General features: G+C 42.8%; 1 protein-coding gene across 2 annotated transcripts in view; it reads right to left on the bottom strand.

The window, feature by feature from the left end:
- The window catches only part of LOC116844888, a 353,179-nt gene that overhangs the window by 83,087 nt on the left and 247,094 nt on the right, over positions 1-22,998 (bottom strand). For both annotated transcript variants that reach the window (XM_032817009.1, XM_032817010.1), the window contains exons 4-6: positions 16,514-16,652; positions 14,360-14,424; positions 1,703-1,954 (exon numbers count right to left, since the gene is read on the bottom strand). In XM_032817009.1, the coding sequence (XP_032672900.1) occupies positions 1,703-1,954; positions 14,360-14,424; positions 16,514-16,652 (456 nt within the window). The remainder of the gene's footprint in view (positions 1-1,702; positions 1,955-14,359; positions 14,425-16,513; positions 16,653-22,998) is intronic.

Genomic DNA, 22,998 nt, shown 5'->3' on the forward strand with positions numbered 1-22,998 from the left:
TCTCTCTCTCTCTCTCTCTCTCTCTCTCTCTCTCTCTCTCTCTCTCTCTCTCTCTCTCTCTCTCTCTCTCTCTCTCTCTCTCTCTCTCTTTGCAAATATCACGCGACGATTTTACGGACAAATTTCGAGCGGGACGCGTGAAATTCCGGGACGATTTAAATACTCGCGAGCCGGGCGCAGCGCGCAAGTACGCGTTTCGCTAGTTTTCGGCGCAAATGATTAAACTGAGGGGGACACGTTCGCGCATGAAATGAATATTCTATTCTATATCACTAGCCGTCATACACATATACACAGCTGGCGGTCTTAACAGCAGCAGTCCGGCGGAATCGATGTCGTTGCGGTTGATGAATATTTAGACGCCGTCCGCACATTTTGCAATGTAACTTGGTATAATTGATAACGCTACGGTAGCTTCGAAACGGATTATCGGCGGCATCGATTATACCGCAATATTAAATTGAACACACGCGTCGGCCAAAAGTAGACACATAAACCCTCACCCCTCCCGTCTACCCCTCGTCCCTCCCTCCCGTCCGCCCTTTCCCTCTCTCTTCCCGTATTGACTACAAATTTAATCTCGCTGCGCCGCGCTATTAAATGCGAATCCATCGTAACGAGTGTTTAATTGAAGCGCGCAAGATATACAAACTGACGGCGGCCGGTTATCGGAGTCACTGGCTGACTGACTGACCGTTCGCATGAAATACCAATCACGTTAATAAGCTTGCGCTATTAAGCCGCGACAATTAATAACAAGTCGTGAAGGTGAATCGGTAATGCCTCTCGAGGATCTCGCGAATCATCGGCCCGGAACGCGTCTCGTCCGAATATTTTGTTCTGCAAATTTACGACAATGGAAAATGAACACACGCACACGTGCGCACATACAACATACATACACATACACACACACACACACACACACATACTATGTGATGCAAATAACGCGACAGAACACATAGAGAAAGCGCGGTCTATAAAACGCCGCCCGGAATTCCGCACACGTCCTAACGTTTATTGCGCGAATTATTGCAAATTATGTGGAACGCGCAATACAATACGCGTCACCAAAGAACGTGCGGGTCACGAAAGAATTGTATTTACATAATTCGCGATAAAATCTCTATAATTGTGCATTGTGTCTGCATAATTTATAATATCATGATAAATATTTCGAAATGCACGCGCGACGCTCGCCGGCTGCTTTGCGAAACGAATGTGCTATGAACTGCACGCCATAAATTTCGCAGAAAATCTACTCATGCGATCGCGTCCGACAAGTGCGAACTTTATTTCGGAAAATCTCTAGATTCTCAATCATTAGCAATATTCAGCATACACAGCGCGAAAACTTTAATACCTCGATACTTTCTCTCCTCCCCTTCCTCTCACTTTCTCTCTCTCTCTTTCCTCGCATTCACGTATGCACGCTTTTTGATAAATTTGGTGTAAATTTTACCGAATTTGTCAGAAATAAAGTGTGAGAGAAAGAGAGAGCCTGGACTGTTAGAAGGAAAGAATAAAATCGCAAAAAAGAACACGTGAATAAAATATCCGAAAAATCTTGCATTCAAAATACTCCCTTAGCACCCCTTTGATACGCGCAGTGTCGCCATGTTCTTTTCCTCCTTTCTGTTTTTTTTTCTTTTTTTTATCGAACCAGAATTTTTTCCATAAACGTGCAAAGAGTGCATCTTACCTGAGCTCTCCGAGGCGTATACGTCCGGGCAGGCCTGGTACTTGAAGATGAGCTTGCTATCGTCCGTGCAGATGTCGATGCTGCTCGGCGGGTTCGAGCACATACCGTGGCCCCGATTGTACGAGAAGGTCATGGGTCCGCGAAAGGGACACGTCACCGTCGGTGCGTCCTCGCGGAACAATGAGTACAGCATTGCATCCCCCGTAATATACGAGCAGATAAAATCCAGAGTGGTTCTATCGTGGCAAAAAGCTGCAATAGAAAATTAATTGATATTAAACGCGCGGAGCAACGTGTCTCGCATTAGTAACGAGGTTCTTCGCGCCGTTGAGGGGGTGTATTAAAGTGAATGACGATGAGCTCCAGAAATGTCAATAACGCAGATGCACGATTTTATGTCTTCTTACATGCATGCTTATCAGCAGTTCAGTTCACTGCATGAATCTTACATTGGAAGATCTGTGCAGTGAATTAGCTGCCGGTATATATGTCGGACAGGCATGATATCGTGCATCGTATGTCTGTAGCTCAACACGATAACGTTATTTCGTGTATCACTTGTACATCTTATATAATCATAGATCTTATATAAATGTGTGCTGCTTTGTTTTACCATATTTGGCGAAAAACCTCACCATGCATATACATAGAAATCTTTCTGCAAACTTTTCGTATATTTTCAAGTTTTAAAAGTTTTAAAATTCGGTTGTAAAGTTACAGCGATATTCTTTGAAATTTTGCTCAGTGGAGCGAACATACGTCGTCCGATATATACAAGCTGCAAAACTTTTGTTCATGCCAACTGACAGTTCGAGATATCAATATTGAAATTTTTTATCGGTTTCGTCACGTGTTGAGCAATGCTCCAATTAACTTTTGCACCTGCTTTCGTTGTATAAAAGTATTTGCAGTTCTGTGTAATCAATACGACATGAACTTTGCCAAAAAATGTCAGTATTTTGTTGCGAATATTTTCAAGTATTGTATCTCTTTAAGGGGATGCCGGATATGAAAACTTTACCGACATAACATTGACTTTTTTTTATAAAATTTACGTCTTATTGCTTGCACAGAATTACAAACGCTTTTACACAACAAAAGTGCATGCAAAAATTAATTGGAGCATTGATCATATGTGACAAAAACGAAAAAAATGTTTAAATTTAAATTTTGAGTTAGTGCAATATTCGTTTAATACAAACATTTTGCAAGTTATACATATCAAATTGCTCCAATCAGTAAAATTTCCAAGATCACTACTACACTTTCAGATTTTAGTTTCGATGCCAAAAAAGATAAGAAAAGTTTGCAGAAAAGTTGATTATACTCGTATGCGGTTAGGTTTTCCGACAACTATGATAAAGTAGAGCGAAAAATTAGTTCACGAATATTTTTCGAGATGGCACTGTACTTTTATCGCACTTTTCGCAACGTCCGAATATTCAGTGTATATATATATAAAATTCGGTTTTATATATATATATATATATAGCATTCGCTTCGACGGTTGATAGTGCTATTGTGTGACGAGCACGTGCTCACGCACGCGTGTTTGCATGACCCGGCTGCGCCCTCCCTGCTCAGTCAACAACCTGAGCGGGACGTTACGACAGTCGGTTTATCTAGCCTTTGTGGAGCCTAGAGTTTTTGTTAGAACCGTTGCCCAGGTATTGTTATTACCGATTATTCGATCATCATTATTTCTTTATTATCCACTGAAGGATATTATCACACGATTAGATATTATTATCACTACCATTTAATATTCGATTATTACTTCTTTATTCGGTTATTATTTAATTATTGCAATTACGCATAGGAAAGCAACTCGGGCGTGCCATTACGACAATTTCTTTACCTCATCTTTAATCAGTTATTATTGCCGTTGCTTATTATTATTCATTGTTATTACCGATTATTCGATCATCGTTATTCAGTTATTATCCACTCGCGGCTGTTATCACACGATTGCCAAGCTGATATTATTATCACTACCATTTATTATTCCAATATTATTACTTTCTTATAATAATTATAATAATATCTGTAATAACAATACCTGGGCAACAGCTCTAACAAAAAATCTAGGCTCCACAATGGCTAAGTAAAGAAACCGTCGTAACGGCCCGCTCGTGCCGCTGACTGAGTGGCGCTTGGGATGGCGCGCGGCCGGGTCATGTAAACACGCGTACGCGAGCACGTGCTCGAGCGTCACGCCATAACACTCTCAACTGTCGAGACGAGCACATCGAGAGCTGCCGCGTTATTTCCTAAATTATTCCGTGCCGATTTTTAATACCGCGTTTCGACTTCGCGACAATTGAGGCGATAATTAAGACAAATTAAGACGCGAGCAGGTATTGCGGGCTTTACCGCGTTTCATTCACTTTTTTATTTGTTAAATAGAGAAACGTCGCGATCGAGTTCTTCAATGTCGATCAAATATCATCATTCATTTATTATTTGAGTATTATTACTTCTTTATTCGGTTGTCATTTAATTATTTATATTGTATATTGAGAAGCAACTCGAACATGCCGTTACGATTTCCTTATCTCGTCTTGCTGTCGTGTGTAATTAATTGGTACTACCGGATATTATTATACGGTTGCCGATCAGATATTAATATCATCATCCATTAATTAATCGGGTATTATTACTTCTTTATTCAGCTATGATTTAATTATTTCTTATTGCGCATTGGAAAAGAACTCGAGCGTGCCATTACGACAATTTCTTTTCCTTGTTTTGCTGTAGCGTGTAACTAATTGATATTAAATTATTAAATTACTAAATTAAATTAAATTTCTGTCACAGAGATACAATAGAGCAGACGCAGTCACGCAGCTGTAGGGAGTGCGATGCTTGGGGGATGCCGGAGAATTCGGCTTGGACCTGTCTGAGTTGGCTCGAAGGTGAGCTTCACTTAATTTGTACTTATAATTAGAAACCCGACAAAATTGAAAATTTTCTTGTTTGGAATCGAATTCCTTAATGCATCCATTGTCGTGTAACTAATTAATATTCAATTAAATCTGTTTTTTGTTGCAGAGACGAGCACTTGACTCTAAGGAGATGTTGCGCCGGAGGATCCGACTCGGGCCTGGCAGAGTTGGCGCGAAGGTGAGCTTCATTAATTAACATTTAAAATTAGAAATCCGAAAAGATTGATAATCCTCTTGCTCGAAGTCGAGATAATTTGAATTGAATCAAAGATCGCATTGAAGAATAGTAATTACACGCGGGGAGGATTTTTTCTGAATAACATCACCACTTGAAAAATTTTGATTTGTTCTGATTAAGAAATTTATTTGCAACGTCGAGAAAAAGGAAAGTGGAATATTCCAAGTGTGAATGCATTCCGAAAAATTCTTCCAGCGTGAAAAATATCGCGCTTATTTTTTTTAATCCTTCAAACTTTTTTATTCAAACCGATATTAATGCACGAATCTAATCGGCGAAATGGCATTTTTCTATTCCAGAAACGAAAGCAGAATGTAGCTACCATGATCGGCGATTTAGTGAGTCAAAACAAGAAACATATTAATAATAGAAAGAGAAAAAGTCTTTCGATGTAGTGCATGTTGAATCAATGCGATTTACTTTGTTGTAGTTGTAGTATGTGTACGTGCCGTCCAATAAAAATCATACTGCTCGAAACAATTGGAAGATCGCTTTTTCAAATAATAATATTAGTGATAATGTATATTTTACATTTGGCAAATAAATTTGGCAAATAAATTTTAAAGTATTTTTTCCTAATGTATATTTAAATCAGAAATTGATTAACTTAGATTGATTGGTTGACGATTGATTAGTTGACGATTTTTATCGGAGGAAATTTTGATTAATCAAACCCCAACACTATCTGGTAGATGCCCAAAGTATTGAGTATACGCTCTGAACATTCAAAATTTTGTAAAATTATTCAGTTTTATTAAATGCGATCTTTCAGGTGCCTCGGGCAGTGCGCCAACGCGCAAAGAGATTGTGCCAATGCGCAAAGGGATTACGCCACAGAGATTGCGCCACAGAAAATACGCAGTCACATCACCCGCGTCATAGATCTTCCGCCGGTCGTTAATTTTCTCAATTTTCTCTCTCGCGTGAGCTTGAATCGCGATTGCATTTTATAAAGTAGAGTTCGCGCTTCGTTATTAAATAAAATTCGATATCGTACGCGAAGCGATTTAACGCTTAATAAGTTGCTCGCAAAATTAATTTCTCGATCGTTGGAAAATTTTCAGGTTTCAATTTTTCACTTAGAGTTAGAGTTTCCTAACGCGGGACACAATACAGACATTGATCCCTCGCGAAAAACGTGATGTGCATAAGTCAGACAAGCGAGCAGTTGTTGGTTTACTTATGCGGCGCGCGACAAGTTCCATCGAAGACAGACATCTCACACGGTAACATTTTTTTCGCATGAATTTGGAATAGAATCTTTATCTCTATCGTCACAATTTTCATAGTTTTTGATTTTTCACTCACGCTTGCGTTCGCGATTATTAATTTGATAAATTTGCGAATTTCACCGGATCGTATTTGCGGAAGAGTCTCGAGCGAACTTCGCAGAAATATTGCAGAATTGTTATCCGCAAAAGCACTGCGGAATTGTCTTCGCAAAAGTATTGCGGAGCTGTTATCTGCAAAAATATTGCGGAATTGTCTTCGCAAAAGTATTGCGAAGTTGTTATCCGCAAAAACATTGCGGAATTGTCTTTGCAAAAGTATTGCGGAGCTGTATTGCAACTTACTACATTGCACCATCGAAACGTTACATTAGGGATATTCCGTATCGTACGTGAGAATTTCGCACAGATTACTTCGCCCACGCGTCGAAAGATTTTGCAAGATCGGCCTTCGCGTCACCTTTGGCTCGCGGATTCTGTTTTCTGCGTAAGCGATTTGCATCGCGCATGTACCAAAGCAATACACTACAACTCGATCGGACCGTTACTGAATTACCGTTGCTGAATTAATCGTACATACTTGTCGTTTATCCGAAAGGCCGACATTTCCTTAAAGACGCAGTTCGCGATATTTCATACGCAATTCACAACTCGAAATGTATCCCCCAAGAGAAACGGGATTTTTCGTGAAACCTTCGTTAGATTACCGTGGTCGGGAATTACAGGCGACGTGGGACGCAAGGACCATTGCAGTGTCAGATGCAGCGACAGGATGCCTGATGGACCCTGGACACCGTGGGACGACGCGCAATGGTGAGCGCTCAATTTAGACGCTCATATAGTAGACACAAAGCGTCACTTTACGTAGATTGCATGCACGTAGACGTAAATCGCATTGGGTCCGACGGGAAGTAAAGTAAGAATTGGAATTCGCAATTCGCCAGAATTACGTAAGAAGGATCCAACCAAAGAATTTAGCTCTGAGATTTTCGCAACAGTTCAACGAATCAAGCAGTTCCATTTTTTAAGAATACTGACTAGCTCAATCCTTGAAAAAAATGTGCAAACAGACGCAACTAGTAAAAAATAAAAAAAAAACTGTTTCTTAATTCATTTCAAGCATTTATAAGGCTTAAATTTTTTTGTTTGGATTAAAAAGATGTGAATGGAGTATCCACTGATAAAAGCTTATAATTTTTTTAATTGGATCATTCTTGCATAACAATGGCCAATATAAATTTCGACTCGGTAAGCTTCCTTCTCGTCGGATTATTTCTTGATGATTCGTTAAACTGATATATTTCAACATGTTATATTTATATGCTCTGTATATATTATATATGCTTTTTTATGCTCTTATATATACTTTCTCTATATATATTTTATATATACTCAATGTATGCTCTATATATACTATTTGATTATTATATTTTATAACTTATTATGTCGTATTATTTACGACATACTATCTCTTCAGAGATATTTTCTTATGCATACGCGTTTGTTGTTGACAAGACGACAAATTAAATTTCGAGAAATTAAAGACAATAGATTAAATTATTAAGCCGAGATTCGAACCGAAATAGTTCGATTTAAATTATTAAGCCGAGATTCGGATCCGAGTGTTTTGAGATTCTGTTAAACCATTAAGCCGAGATTCAAAACGATGTGTTTTGAGGATCCGCTAAATTATTAAGCTGAGATTCAACCCAGGTATTTTGTGTTTCCGCTAAATTATTAAGTCGAGATTTGAATCGATAAGTTTTGTGTTTCCGCAAAATTATTAAACCGAGTTAGTTAGGCCTGGCATAATTTTTTAAAGTTTCTTAAAGAAATTTTCGCGTTTGCAAAGTTGTATTTTCGAAAATAACGTGAAGTATGCGAATTTTGCTCTATATCGTCTCTTAGATGACAATGTGCCTTAATGTCATTCTACTCCCTCAGTAACACGCTAAGAATCTTGAAAATAATGTCCCAATATCCCTAAAGGTGCTTGCACAATGTCAGGCTACAGGCAATAGAAATAGGCATTAGCTAATGGGAACAGGGAATACAAATAATTGACTAATCCGAATTCCTATTCCCTATTCCTATTGCCTGTTGCTTGTTATTATGCAAGGGCCTTAAGTCGCGCCCATAAAGTTGGATCCATCGTAGCAGTATATTCGGATTCTCGCGCATGCGCAGTGGTATTTATCCTGCGCATGGGCCGAAAGTAAGTCTGTCATCTTACTGCAGGTTAAGTCATGTAGTGTTAGCATATAGAATATATTAGAGATCGTTTTTTAGAATTTTTTAAAGTAACATTCGCACTTGAAAAGTTATATTTTTGAAATTGACGTCAGGTGTACTTATTTCGTTCTGCATTGTCAGCTGAGTAACAATGTATGTTTGTGTCACTCCACTCCTTCAGCAGCACGCCCAGAATCTTGAAAATAATTCCCCAATATCTCAAAGTCGCGCCCATAACGTTAGATCCATCGTAGCAGTATATTCGGATTCTCGCGCATGCGCAGTAGTATCTATCCTACGCATGGTTCAAAAATCGGTTATGTGACTGCAGGTTAGGTCGTGTAGTGTTAGCATATAGAGCAAATTCTAGGATAATATTTTACAGTTTCTGTCTTTAATTGTCGCTGTCTTTAATTTCGCAAAGATATATTTTCGAAAATGACGTTAAGCTATATCGCTCTGCATCGTCTCCCGGATCACAATGTGTGTTAATGTCACTCTACTCCCTTAGTAACACACCCAGAATCTTGAAAATAATTTTCCTATATCGCAAATTGACATTCATAACGTCGGATTCCACTTAGCGTTGTAGGAATATCAGATTCTCGTGCATTGGCCGAAAGTCGGGCATGTTAGTGCAGATTATTTAGGTCATATAGTATTAGCATTTACACTTAGAGAAAAATATAGTTGCTTTCAGCGTCAACTATACTTTTTTGTGATTTTAACCAGAAAAATAATTAGAAGAACCATCTTTCTAATAACACTTACTAAAATAGAGGTTCTTCTAATTATTTTTTGTGGTTAAAATCACAAAAGTGTATAGTTGACATCAAAGGCAACTATATTTTTCTCTCAGTGTAGAGCACATTCTGGGATAATATCTTAACAGTTTTTTGAAATAATTTTCGCATTCGCAAAGATGTATTTTTGAAAATGACGTGAAGTTTGACTATTTCGCTTTGCATCGTCTCCCAGATGACGTGGGATACTCCGCTTCATTTTCGCACATACTTTCACCATGCAAAAGGGTTTTTTATTCGACGGAGGTAGAAAGAAGTAGTCTTTGCAGAAAGATTCGATGTTATGATAGTAACTGTTTCTTATCGTTTTTGTCTCATATTGAGAGATGCTCCGCTTCATTTTCGTATGTACTTTCATCATGCAAAAGAGTTTTTAATTCGACGCACGCAGGTAGAAAGAAGTTTTTGCAGAAAGATTCGATGTCGTGATAGTAACTGTTCTTTATCGTCTTCGTCTCATATTGTGGGATACTCCGCTTCATTTTCGCATATAATTTCACCGTGCAAAAGAATTTTTAATTCAACGCAGATAGAAAGAAGTAAACTTTGCAGAAAGGCTTTTTAATTTTGTCGAATCAGCACAAGACAATAGTTTTGCAAAGATATTCGGTCAACGACAGTATCACGTCAACGACATTTCCCAACAAATTTTACTTTGTATTGACTTGACCAAATTAAAAATGCTTTTGTATAGTAAAAGTATATACATAAATGAAATAGGGGATTCCTGCTTCAAGGATGAAAACGATGTGGAACTATTAATATCATGACACTGATTTCATTTTTTTTAAATTACAGCGTATTGACTGCTCCAATTTACATAATAAAATTACGTGCGAAAATAAAGTGTAACATTGTTCAGTGCGAAATGAAAATAATATTTCAAATTACCGTTGCTAATTATATTGAAAACTCAAATAATAGGTAACGTATTTTTTAAGAAATTATTCGCAAACTACGCTTGCGCCTACAATACTCTTCTCTAAAACTCTTTCTTTGATGCACCCAGTACACAAGCGGTTTGAAGAATTCATCAGAAAAGTAACAAGAGCCTATTTTGGAGAGAATGCGATTATCGGCAACGTGGCATTCACACTTACGTAACGTCTATGTGTAAGAAAATTAAATTGACAACATAGCACATACACCCTTGCATACATCTGTGAAAAAATGATAGCGGTATCATGTTAACGCCTATTTGTCGATCGTCTTTATTCCATGAGTATCTATGTGTATATAAATTCGATATTGTTGATAAATGATGATAACGTTTTCTACCTTTTGATGATCGTTCTACGTTATCGACGTTTATCAAGTTCGTCACTCGCTCCGGCATCCCTTTAACGCCGCTTGATGAATTCGCGACGCGATTTCTTGTCGTTCGCGAGCTACGCATCGAAGCGACTGTCGCTCTTGTCACGCTAAATTCTACCTTTTCACAATGAGAGAAAAAAATAGTCAATCTAACTACAATTATAGTTACTTGTTATACAATTATAGTTACTTTTCGTCTCGATCATATTTTTTAGTAAAATGCTAGTAGCAACATTTGGTCGTACAATTATTTCTCTATGTGATTATAGTCACAAATGCTCTTTTTCAGTGCATTGATGTCGCATGATTCGACAAGAATCTCTCTATGGAAGTATATTTATTTAGTAGACCATAAAATAAATAAAATATAGTTATTATCGCTCGGAGGAAAAAGGGAGAAAGAGGTAAACGCGCGATTAGAAATCCCGCGTTTTACGTCGTAAAACGTCCAATTTTTCCGACGGCGATATCGCCGTTATCGGATTTCGTTTCGTGACACGAATCCATCGGCGATAACGCGTCATTCGCGCAGTGACATAAAGCGAATAGATGCCTTCGCGCAAGCCGGTCCCATTACCTCGTACTTCGGAGAAGTTCCGCGTCGGTAGCGAATCTTCTGCCCACGGTGCGCGTCATTTCTCGAGCGAACCGACGATAATCGCACTTACATTTCCTTTTACGAGACTTCCTCCGGGGGATCGCGATGTTAATAAAAATTTTGCCGGCTAACGAAAAGTTCTTATATATTGTCGGCGGTAAGGGCCTCGAGTCGAGTCGTCGTGCGCCTCGACGGAATAAAGGGGGTAAAAAAGGGAAAGAGAGAGAGAAGAGAGCAAGAGAGAGAGAAGAGAGCAAGAGAGAGAGAGAGAGAGAGAGAGAGAGAGAGAGGGAGAGATAGAGAGAGGGAGAAGGAGAAGAGGAAGAGGGTCGAGTTGGACGATGACGAATCTTTCTGAGTAGCAAGTTCATAGCCGCGGTGGAAGTTTAACCTTAGGATATTTCCCTCGATTTCTTTCCCGGCGCGCCGCGGGAAAAGCGCCGGGACTCCCGCGAAAGACTTCGTCTCGCAAAGAGACTTAACTTTTCTGCACGCAGGTGTTACCCGCGCCCGGCGAAAAATCGAGCAAAAGACTTTTGTCTTCGGTCTACCTCTCTTTATTGGCGACGTCCGAGCACGCTCGCCGAGCGCTTAAAGCTCTTCCCTCCTCTAATTCAAATATTTCCAGCGCATATAAATCGTCTCTCCCCTTCCCAGAAACGCGCGCGCGTTGTTCGGGCTCGTAGGTGGTGATGAAAAAAGTTCATATAAACCGCGTGTTAACTTGGCTTTCGGCGCGGAAGTATCTCGCGTCCAATTTTTCCGTTAACACAGCCCAGGTGGACAAGTGTATGTAAATTTGGCAGCGACTTTGCGCGGAGAGTAATTTTTTTTCGAATAAATTCTCTTCAATTTTATTATGTTTCTCGTAGTCCAGGAATAGGCTGTCTTTCTCGCTGAGGTACATACGTTTCGTTAGAAATGTAGCATATTTTTTTAATACCACATTTCAGTTCCTAAAATATATATAATATCCCAGACTCTTCCTCACAATTTTTGTGGGAACGTAGAATAGATAACTAAAAGTCTACGTGGTTATTTGAAAAATGATAAAAGGCTTTTTTGTTCAATTTTACCTAATGTACAAGCACGCATCACCACTACAGCGCGTAATCTTCTTTAATTAATATCTCGAAATTTATTGCGAGATTTATCGCAAAACGATGTGGGACATTTATGTTCACCTCAATCTGTTCTACGTTCGCACACAAATTACGGAGAAGAGTCTAGGATATCCTATATATTTTAGGAACTAAAATCTGTTATTATGAAGGTTGAAGTATAACTTTTACCGTATAAATTGGTTGCTGCATCCGTATGACAAAAAGTTTGCATTACTATATGACGTAAATTTAAAAATTGATTCAATGCAACACACATATTTACCTCAAAAATATAATTTAAAAAATCGCAGAGATTGCCTCGCGCCGTGACAATCATGAAAGTTTATCCGAGCAGGGACTAACGTTGAGGGAAAAAACATGGGATATTTAACGTGATATTGTAAACTGATCGTGCAGCACGCGCGATGTTTGTTCGACTTTATTTACCAGCAAATTTATTCAATATTTATTCAATATTTATTTAATGCCAACAATCTGATCGCTGTCGGCGCGCGAGGCAGACACGCGCCAGAAGCTCCCGACTTTTCGGCGTGCCGACGTTATTTGTCTTTCCAATCGCGTTCTCTTAATAAAGTATACGTCGTCTTTGGAAATATTGTATTCGCCCCTACGTTTCGTCGAACGTTGAACGTAGCTTTGAACGCTCACAACCAGGAGTTACCTGGATTCGCGCCTGAAGGATAACGGGAGGAGGGAAGGTGGAGAGAGACAGAGAGGGAGAGAGAGATAGAGGGAAGGAGTGAAGAGGAGAGGAAGAGAGCACGCGTGCTCGCTCGCCTCGCTCCCTCATTTTTCCCGGCGACAAACTGTGCTCAGCGAAGGCAGCCTGCGAGCGACGGTGCCCGCGGCGTGACACTATGCAGATTAAAGCCCGATAAAACGAAGAGGAGAGAAGAAAAACGGGGGACTTTGACAAATCGTCGAAAAATGCCGACGCGAGAGACGTAGGAGGCGGATCCAGCGCACTCCCGCGCGGACGCTGTCGCGCGCTTTTTCCGTTCGTACATGTTGACCTACGGCTTTTTTCTCTCCTCCGTCGAGCTGCGAGTCGGCGGACGTAGCGGTCCCCGTTCTCTCTGCCCCGGTCTCCCCCCTCCCTTGCCCACTCTTTTCCATCCCCCATCGCCCATCCGGTGGGCGAAACTCCGCGGGCTGCTACTTCTTCTCGGTGCTCTTGTATCGTCGCGCACGCTCGATACTCGATAAAACTGCACATTGCCGGCTCCAGGTAGCCGCCTCAGAGTTATTCAACTATTTCCGCAATCTCTGTGTGACAGGGATAATTATAAGTTGCGACACGTCGCGTCACCGCGTGCCAACTCCCCCGTAATGAGCGCGAGCTTTTTCGCCGTGGGTGATCGCCGGTGCTTGCGCGCGTGCAAACATGTACGTGTGTGTACATGTGACGTCACCCACTCGTTTCCCCGGGCGCGATGGAAAGTTCGGCGAAACTTGGCAAAAATCAAAAGAGACCGTATTGTCGTGATAACGGTCGCGCGCCGGATGCAATTAAACAATTACACGACTACTTCGCCGAACGCGAGGAATCCACGTTGGGATTCACGTTGGCATCGGGAGTTGTTAACCGGAAGCGAGCGCACGGCGAACGTAATCCGCGGATATGCAGAGTGCGAAATACGGTAGCATTTTGTCAGGAATTATTATCCTGTTTCGACGAGTTCGCTCTCTCCGCTCGGATGAACGCATTAACGAGGTAGATAGGAAACGAGTATCCGCAGAACGCTGCGAGGTATTCTCGATCTCCTTTACACCGTAAACGAGATTGGCAGTCCGCGGGGCGGAATTAGCGAAACCGTTTTCGTAGCACCGCTTCACCGACACGTCGCGTTGTCTACCGCGAGACGTGCTCGACGGAGAGAAAATCGTTAAGTTCGCCGTCCAAGAATAATTTCAGCCGCGCTACAAACTCACTCGGCGCATTCTCTCTTCTCTCTCTGCTCTATCACTACCGCTCCTTCCTCCTCCTCCCCCTCCTTCTTCCATCCCTCGTCCCATTCTTCCTGCCGTCATCGTCGAGCTTTTAATTAACGATCGGCATTCTAATGAACGAATAGGTCTCCGAGGGCTAGCGGCAAATCGCTATCGATCTGGCGAAATAACAACGACGACGACGACGCACGCCTCGCGTCCGCGTACTTATTTTTCGTACTTACTCTCTTTGTACTGGAGAACGTTGGCGTGCTTCTCGTGAATGACGATGCAGCGGTAGCATGACCTCCTGAAACAGAAAGATGTAGGCATTTGCAGTACGGAGAGGCGAGGAGTTCTCTCTGTCGTGATTCGCGCGATGTCGACGTCGAAGTTGCATAATTCAGAAGATCGAGTAATTTGAACGACATACGCACAAAAATGTGCCGAATGACGTAGAGAAATTATTAGTCAGTACGATTTCATTTAAGTTGTCCGTGAAAAAGATACGTACACTGAAAAGAGCGATAAAAACTATCAAAAGTCTGGATGATGATAGTTACAAGATACTTTGGTGAAAATATCATTTAACCGGTTGTTTTACAAGAATTCATTTTACCAATTATTTTGTAATTATTGTCAGATGGTTGGTAACTATATTTGATAAATATTAATTACTACATTTCACTTTATCGCACAATTACATGTGCAATTACTAATTATGCACATACTAATTACCACATATTATATTAAAACGTTCGACCAAATCTTAACTTCGTTAATCAATCATTGGGTTAATCAATTATTACAAGACTTTTTCTGTGTAATTTCTCGGTTCTTACGCATGTATTATTCGGCACAATCGCGGCGGGAGGAAGCAAGGTCTCAAACGAAAGAACTGCTATTCCTCCGCGAGCGATTAAACAGTCCGTATCAACTCGCCTCTCGCCGCACGATTCCTCATACCGCTTCGCCGTCTCGAGGCGGAGAAAAGGCGTGCGGTGACGTTTAAATTTTCGCTGTCGTGCCTCGCGACTGGTTTTTTCCTCGACTTCTTTATCTGACCCGACTTCTATATCGATCCGACACTTTGCGCAGGCACAGTCCGATAGAGATCTTCGCGAAAACTTGGACGCCCGGCGTGTGACACGAGCGTTACGCGGCAAAACAGAAGCTCTCGCGTCGACAATCTCTCATCTCGCTGCCAATAGACAGATTCCTTACGTGACCTTGCGTGATCTGTGCGCTCGCGCATTCCCGCGGCGGAAAAGCTCGCGTTCTCGCGGCAGAAAAGCTCGCGTTCTCGCGGCGACTCCATCGCGAAAGATCGCACCGTTGTCGGGGATATTTCGTGCAATCGTTTCGCAGAGAGAAACTAATTTATCACGAATAGTCGGGACTCGTGGTGCAAAAGATAATCGCTTTGAGAATTTATTTCTTTCAGAGCCAGAGACAAGCGCAGGGGAGCGTAGCGCGCGAAGTACGGATCGCGCTCACGAGAGAGCGCACTCGTAAATTAGATGTTGACAATTGAAAAATCGCGATACCGCGCACTTCGACGGATTTATATTCTCGCATCGTCGGCGCAGGCAAATCCCTTGCGAGAAATACCGCGAAGGTTTTGCGAACTGCACCGCCATACGTTCCCTTTTCCCCCTTGTTTTTTAACAATATCAGCAATTCTGCGAAATTGAATGAACCGCTGGCCGAGATAGAAAGAGGATACGGGTTATTCGGTCGACCGATTTCGCCATATTAGCTTTAGTAACTAAGGCTTTGATCGGTTGGATACATGGACGGTACATGTTATCTGAATCCTCCATGCAGCACTATAGGAATTTTCAGAGTAAAATTGTCTCGCCGCAATTGTTTGCGGCGTACAAAGAGGTTAAAATAAATGCGGCACCAATAAATACTACCACGGATATAACGCCTTTGTTTGTTTTGTCTTGTTTTTAAGCTGCGTTGCGATATCTGAGGAATCCAATATTCGATCGGAAACGTATTAGTTCTCTATTGCCTGATTATTTATTACGACGCGAGAGAGTCGTTCGGAAAGTAACAAAAAAGGGGCGCGCAAACACCGGCGTATTTCTATCGCGAGACGAAAAGCGTAGAATCGAGCGTTTCTTTTGCGGTGAGAACTTCGGGAATTCACGAATACCTCAATCGTTTCTTGAGGGTTTAATTTTGGTTCGCTATATTCGCTCACGTTACTCGAGATTCGATAAATGGAAAATTATTAAATCACAATGAAAAATTTAATGGACTGAAAAATGAGAGAGAATATCGATTATACTGGAAATATACATAATATATTTGTGATATTTTATTGTAAGCGCGCCGCATGTTAAAATAATTCGCGAAACGGCAAAAAGCGTGACTATCCAATTACTTACTGATCTACTAAAACGAACTTGTCGGCTTCGTTGTACAAGCACTTGCCCTTGTTGGATAACTCGTCCTTGGATATCGTTACCGGCTGCCTCACGCCACTTTGGAACCACGCGCCTTGCCAACTCAGTGGGAACAAGCATTCTGAAACGACAAGAAATAGATCCACGTAAGAACACGTTGCACGTCAAATACAACACGAGTTTTTAACGTTCCGCGTTCTCCTTCATGTCGAAACCCACGCCAGTAAGTAATCGTGTACAGCATGTAAGCACGACAATAGTCCGTATGTCATTATATCTCCCTTGGTCCTTCAAGTTCGACGGAATTTGCGGATTAATGCAAAACTAAAATCTCGATTTGGGTTGACTCCACAAGTTTGTCCAGAGAGATACGCTTTCGAAATTTTTCGCGAGGTTTACAAAGTAACTCTAAATATACGGTAGCAGAGAAGGTAATAATATAAAAGATAAATTCTTGCGATTTCTGTATATAATTTAAGTTTTAATGCAATGCAAAAGAGAAAGAAATATCTAGTTATCATCTCAGTGTTTGTGGTTATTCTCTTCGCAAGAAAAAATGATGAATAACACAGCTGCACTCTTTTATCAAAGATTTTGTTCACCTGTACTTTCTGCGAACCAAGTCGGCGGATACACGTAATAATGATACCGTCTATTTTTCAAATTTTCGCGTATTAATAGTTGTCACCTAAAAAACTTACACTCAATTCTGAATAAAAATTTGACTATCTCACATGAGAAAGGTTTCAAATGACAACTACATTGCAAATCCGAATGTGTTATTCTTAAACGCATAAACGAGTAATTGGCTGAAACTCTTCTCATATGTCTCTTGCGGTTTTATTATATTTCACGTTATTTAATACGTTTAGAATGTATAAATTAGAATTTTCGCTCACGTTAGAAATTAGAATTTTATACGTTTGCATGTGTTAAATGACGTGATTTGAGACGGTAACAAACATGTAAAAATAAATTCAGCCAATTACACACTTATGCGTTTAAAAATAACACACGCGGATTTGCAGTGTGTACTAACACGGGCTTCATATTTTTATTTAGAGTTGGATCTAATATATGTGACATTTAGATCTGTAATCGCACGTAATTTTTATTGAAAAACTTTCATCTAAATCTGAATTCAATTCTAAATACTTTAGACGCGTATCAAGTAATAACTCTTTTGGTTCCGTATAACGCGTACGAGTGAACATATGTCTGACGAGACTCGTCAGTTCGCACGTTTTACGACGCGAAGGAAGAACGGGGAGATGTATAATATGTACCCAATGAAGTAATTCGGGACAAATCGAACGAGGATCCGAAGGCAAGAGTGAAAAGGTAAGAATAAGAGAGAAGGGACATATTCGGCGTAGCAGTATGCACGAGACAAAGATAAAAAGAGAACGAGAGACAGAGAGAGAAGGAGAGAGAGAGAGAGAGAGAGAGGGAGAGAGAGAGAGAGAGGGGGAGAGAGAGAGAGGAATCGGAGGGAGCGCAATGTCGGTGGCGAGATAGGAATTCCCAGGGCGGGATAATCCCGAGGGTGAGGCGAATTTCCGGAAACTACTGCTAGTATGGAAGGGATACATCCAGCCGAGTTATCGACGATAATCGAAATCCGGAGGAGTCCCTCGTGCCTCGTTCGTTTCCCCGCGCGTGGGTCCACCGACTGAAAACGAGAGGAGCAAAGGGGAATGGCGGGGTGTATTTTTGAGCTCGGCAAAGGGCGAGCGGGGGTTGCAGGATAGGAATCCATTTTCGAGAAACGAGCGTGCAAGAGCAGACGGGTATACGATACGATACGACGTTTGATCCAAACATGATGTTGAAAATTACGTGGTAGGAATGACGGACGCATTCCTACCTTTCTTTCCTTTTTACACTGCGCGTATAACGAGAATTTTGTATCGTTTGCTCTGCGCATGGATGGAACGCGTTACTTTTTATTCCAGACGTGATGGGGTTGGCGGTGAATTTTCTATCATTAGCCGCCGTTTATGCATCAGCGGGCGAACGTGTTAAATATCGCGCGCTTAATAAATTATATTCTATTACGGCGATTGTGTAAACTTAAATGAGCAAACTGATTGAATAATTAGTATTTATAGCGATTTTATATATTTTACGGACGTTCTCGCGTATAGCGGGAATCCAGGTCGGAATGATTTGCGCTGAAATTCCGCGATTAAATTTTCACGTGCGGCCGCCGGATCGCCGTCACTCAATCGGCGCCGTTTCTTGGCCGACATCGCGTAACATCTTCGTCTCGCCCTCCGATTCGAGTGATTCTGCTGCGCGTGCTTGATGCAATTCACGTTAGAGATTAATTTCACGCTTTATTACGGCGCCACCGCTGCCGCCGTCGCCGTCGGGATTCGGTCGCAGAAGTATTCTTCGTTAATATCCTATCAGATGGAGAGAACTGCTGGAATTTCCTTTACACACAGGCGCGCGGTAGTAACCGGAAACCGCTTAAACTAATAGTCCCGTAATTCTGATTTACGTCTCGCATTAATTAGCGGCGTGAATTTCGTCGATAATTCATCTGTGTATCCGCTGTTAATGTATAACGCTTATACACGAGGCCGCGTGATACATTTTCAGGCCCGGTCCGCGGATCAAATAAGAGTACGGAGCGAATTAAATGTCGCGTTTCTCAAGGAGCTGCGCGAATAATCGCGACATCAATTTAGCGCACTTAATTAGGCGGTTAGCGAGACGTAATTAAGAGGAGGATAAGCGCCGGGACTTGACGCGCCGCGTGAAAGTAATTTAACACGGAGAAATATTTTCGTAGGGATTTGCCGGGGTAATAACAAAGGGAATTTTAGCGAAAGCCTGTAATGGGGCAAGACTGTTATCGTTTCTCGAAGTTGACTCACGATGTTGATTCGTCTAATTGGAGGGAGTTTTTTTAGTCCTTCATAGAGAAAGAGGAAAGAGGGGAGAGACGATTAAATGTTGAGTTACCGACCGTGGGGTAAATAGCGGCCTCTTCGAGAATGAAGTTCCGCGGCTAACGCAAATTTTGACTAGATGTTTGCAATAACAAAAGGCGCGAATGAATTCCCGTCTGAGCGCCGAGACTGCCTTTTTTCTGGCGAGACTCTTCTCGCAGTTTTCGCGCGCGAGTACTCGCTGACACGTTGAGCTCTCACGAACAATCTGGCCGAACGCGGCGCGCTTCCAGACCGCTCTTGCAAAGCAAAGCAAAAGGCGCCGCGATAGCGTTTCTCGCTGAATGTCCCGTGAATTCCGTCGCGTAGAGTCAATGTAGAATCAACGCCATGTCATGCGCGATCGTTCGCCACTATATCGCGAGTCTCACTTCCGACAGACGGAAAGTTATGGCAACATTAAAGGAGGGTCCGATCGAACGCGCATTCCCAAAAAAAAGGGTGAGGGAAAAGATACAAATCATCGGGCACTCGGGTGCGATCGGTGCAGGTGCGTTGGGCGAGGGAGGGATCGATACGTCGCGGGGTTCGCAGCTACGGCCCTGAAATTCGTCAGCCACCCTCTCTCGCATTCATCCCCTCTATCGCCGCGCTCCACCGTCGACGACCACCCCGGGCATTTATTTATTTCCACGCGGTTCGTATGCCGCGCGTTGCCTCCGTTCCTCCCGACTTTCGGGCTCGAGTGGGTGGCTGGTCGGAACAGGGGAGCGAGAAAAGGGAGCGGGAAGAGAGAAGGACTCGGGAAGGTCGGGAACGCGACGCGGGGCCCCGCAGGGCCCGCGAGGGGTGTGACTCGCGCGACCGGGCTCGTAAAATCCGCGGGCAAGACTCGAAACCCGTAATCACGGTTCGCACCAGTCGCCTAGCATGATGGAGGATCTTTCAGAGAGAGAGAGAGAGAGAGGGTGGAACAGAAAGAGAAGAAAGGGTGGAGGAAAATAGCTAGGAGGGCGAACGGTGGCTGGAAAAAATGAGGGGATAACACGAGCTCGCGTCTGGAGTCTCGAACGTGTTACGTGAATCTCTTCTGTCGGGTTTTTCCGGCCAACCTCTTCGTCGATAACATTTTGTCGCGGTATATCTCGTGACAAGAATAAAAATAATAGCAATAATTGCTCCACGATGAAAAGGAGTCACTTCTGAAATATATTGTGAAGGATATTAAATGTTTGTTACGCAGCCGAGCAGGAAAAAGTCGAACCTGATGAGCGACAATAAAATATCCGCCGAGAAGCCAAACCGTCGACTTTAAACGCGTTTTTGCGAGCGCTTACTCCGTCTGGACGCGAGCTTCGGAACTTTTATTTGAGGCGTCCTCCTCTGTCCCTTGCGCAGGGTAAGAGTTACGTGCGAAAAAGTAGGAATCTTGCGGCTTTGCGCGGGTCGACGTTATAGCTTTAGAGAGCAATTAAAAAGTGTTTACGTCGCGTTAACAAAGCTTCTTCCGACCGCAGCGGCAGGATAAATCGAGATACGCGAACGTGAGCTCTCTCTCTCTCTCTCTCTCTCTCTTTCTCTTTCTCTCTCGGACAATCCAGCGACGACGAAAGATTTTCCATGGCGGAGAATGGCGATGGAATGGAGAAGGCGGAAAACGGAAAAGGCGAGGAGGCGGGAGCTTTTCGACCACCGCGAAATGGAATGCCCTGAAATTTTATATTTATGCTTCATGCCCGGTTATTGCTGGTTTCGGTAGGAACCGACTGAGTGGACAGAATCGATGTGAGCATCGACGGTAGCTACGCGTGTCGATCTAACCCGGACCGGTAAATTGAAATCCATAACCACCGATACGTAGCTCGCCACGAGTCACCACGACGGAATATTTCATGTCTTTGAGCGGTGAAGGGATGTGTGGATCGAGGACGATGCAATTTTCGCGTTACATCGCGCGAGCGCTTCGACGGTTGCAATCTTTTTCTTCTTTTTTTCTTCTCCTTTCTCTCTTTCTTTCTTTCATTGCCGCGAATGATCGATGTTCACAAGAGTGGTTGAAGCGCTATTCATTTCGCGAGTAATTTTCGCGGATTTGTGCTTTTTACGAATCGAAAGTGAGACAATGACAGTCGTCATCATCACTGGAGCGTTAACGCCCTCTCCCGCTGCCCGCGACGAATACGCATCCCGGTACACTCGGGATTCGATGCAAATTTGATTGTTTCAATTGCCATTGTTATTACACACCGTCGACTTATACGGGAATAAACCCGCAGGGATTACTCGCTAAAGAAAACACGTCCTCTCCGGCAGCCGTCTAATGCATCGGCGTTCGCGGTCGCGATGTAAATGCAAATCCCGAGACAAGAGCACGGCAATGCGAGGCGAAGATACGTAGTTTCACTAACTCGCCATAGCGGCGAGCTGCCATTGGCGATAGATACGATCTCTCTTTCACTGACAAATCAGCAACTCCTCGCCTTCGAGCGTTCTCTCTCTCTCTCTTTCTCTCTTGCTTGCTTACTCGCGAGAATCCCGCGCGTGTAATTTTTACGAGCACCGCGTGTTTTCGGACCGATCACGCGAGCTTACTTAAGTCCCACTAGATTCAGACGACGTTAGCTACCGCGTAACTTACGATCGTTGTAGCGGCGAGAAGTTGAGAAACGTTCTTATGTGCTCGACACGCAATTAAGTGGGCTTTATTCTCACGGACAGGACATTACTTTCCGCGTCCCCTCGGCACCCCCTCGGGAGACTCCCCCTCGCCCACTGCCTTCCGCCCCCGCCGCGCGAATTGTAGCCCCAGCTTTTGTTCGCCCGTACAACGATCTCCTCCGCGCCCGCTCGCGACGGTAATTCACCCGCCTCAAAACGGCGGAGACCGTTCGCCGGCAAAACTATACGCGCGCGCTCGGCATAATTTCGTTAACAAATAACGCCGTTTACGAGTCAACATGCACGGCACTACTCTCGCGAGCGATGCGCAAGAACAACACGCCGTGTATTATTATCGCGACAGTGACGAAGTCGCAGTATACGGGAATTAACAAAATTCGGAATTTATCGCGCGCGAGGAAATCCCACATACCCACCGGGCTAGAAGTCAATGTTGCCCGTGTAATCCATAAAAAAAAAACAGAGAGAGAGAGAGAGAGAGAGAGAGAGAGAGAGAGAGAGAGAGAGAGAGAATTACTTCGGGCGTGTTCCGACGTCGGATGAAACTTTAATTCTCATTTGACGAATTCGAAAGTACGGTTTCGACGTGGACTAGTCGCGATTGCCGTGACTCTTCAATATTTGAATTGAATTATAACGAATGCGCCTGGTTTTCGGAAAAAACATGGCGCGTACGTACATACGCATTGTCGGTCAGGCACTTCTCGACAATCGACAGGCCCTTTTTCCCAACAATCGCGCGGGATTTAAACCCATCGCGTCGAGCGAGGGGAGTCGTTACGTCGAGCACAAAGAATGACGGACGGCGCTCTTTTCGGCTCGAATATCGCGATTGTTACCCGAGAGAGAGAGAGAGAGAGAGAGAGAGAGAGAGAGAGAGAGAGAGAG

This window comes from Odontomachus brunneus, unplaced genomic scaffold (assembly GCF_010583005.1).
Source record: "Odontomachus brunneus isolate Ranch 3 - 2012 unplaced genomic scaffold, Obru_v1 Obru_scaffold_047, whole genome shotgun sequence".
Taxonomy (NCBI): Eukaryota; Metazoa; Arthropoda; class Insecta; order Hymenoptera; family Formicidae; genus Odontomachus; species Odontomachus brunneus.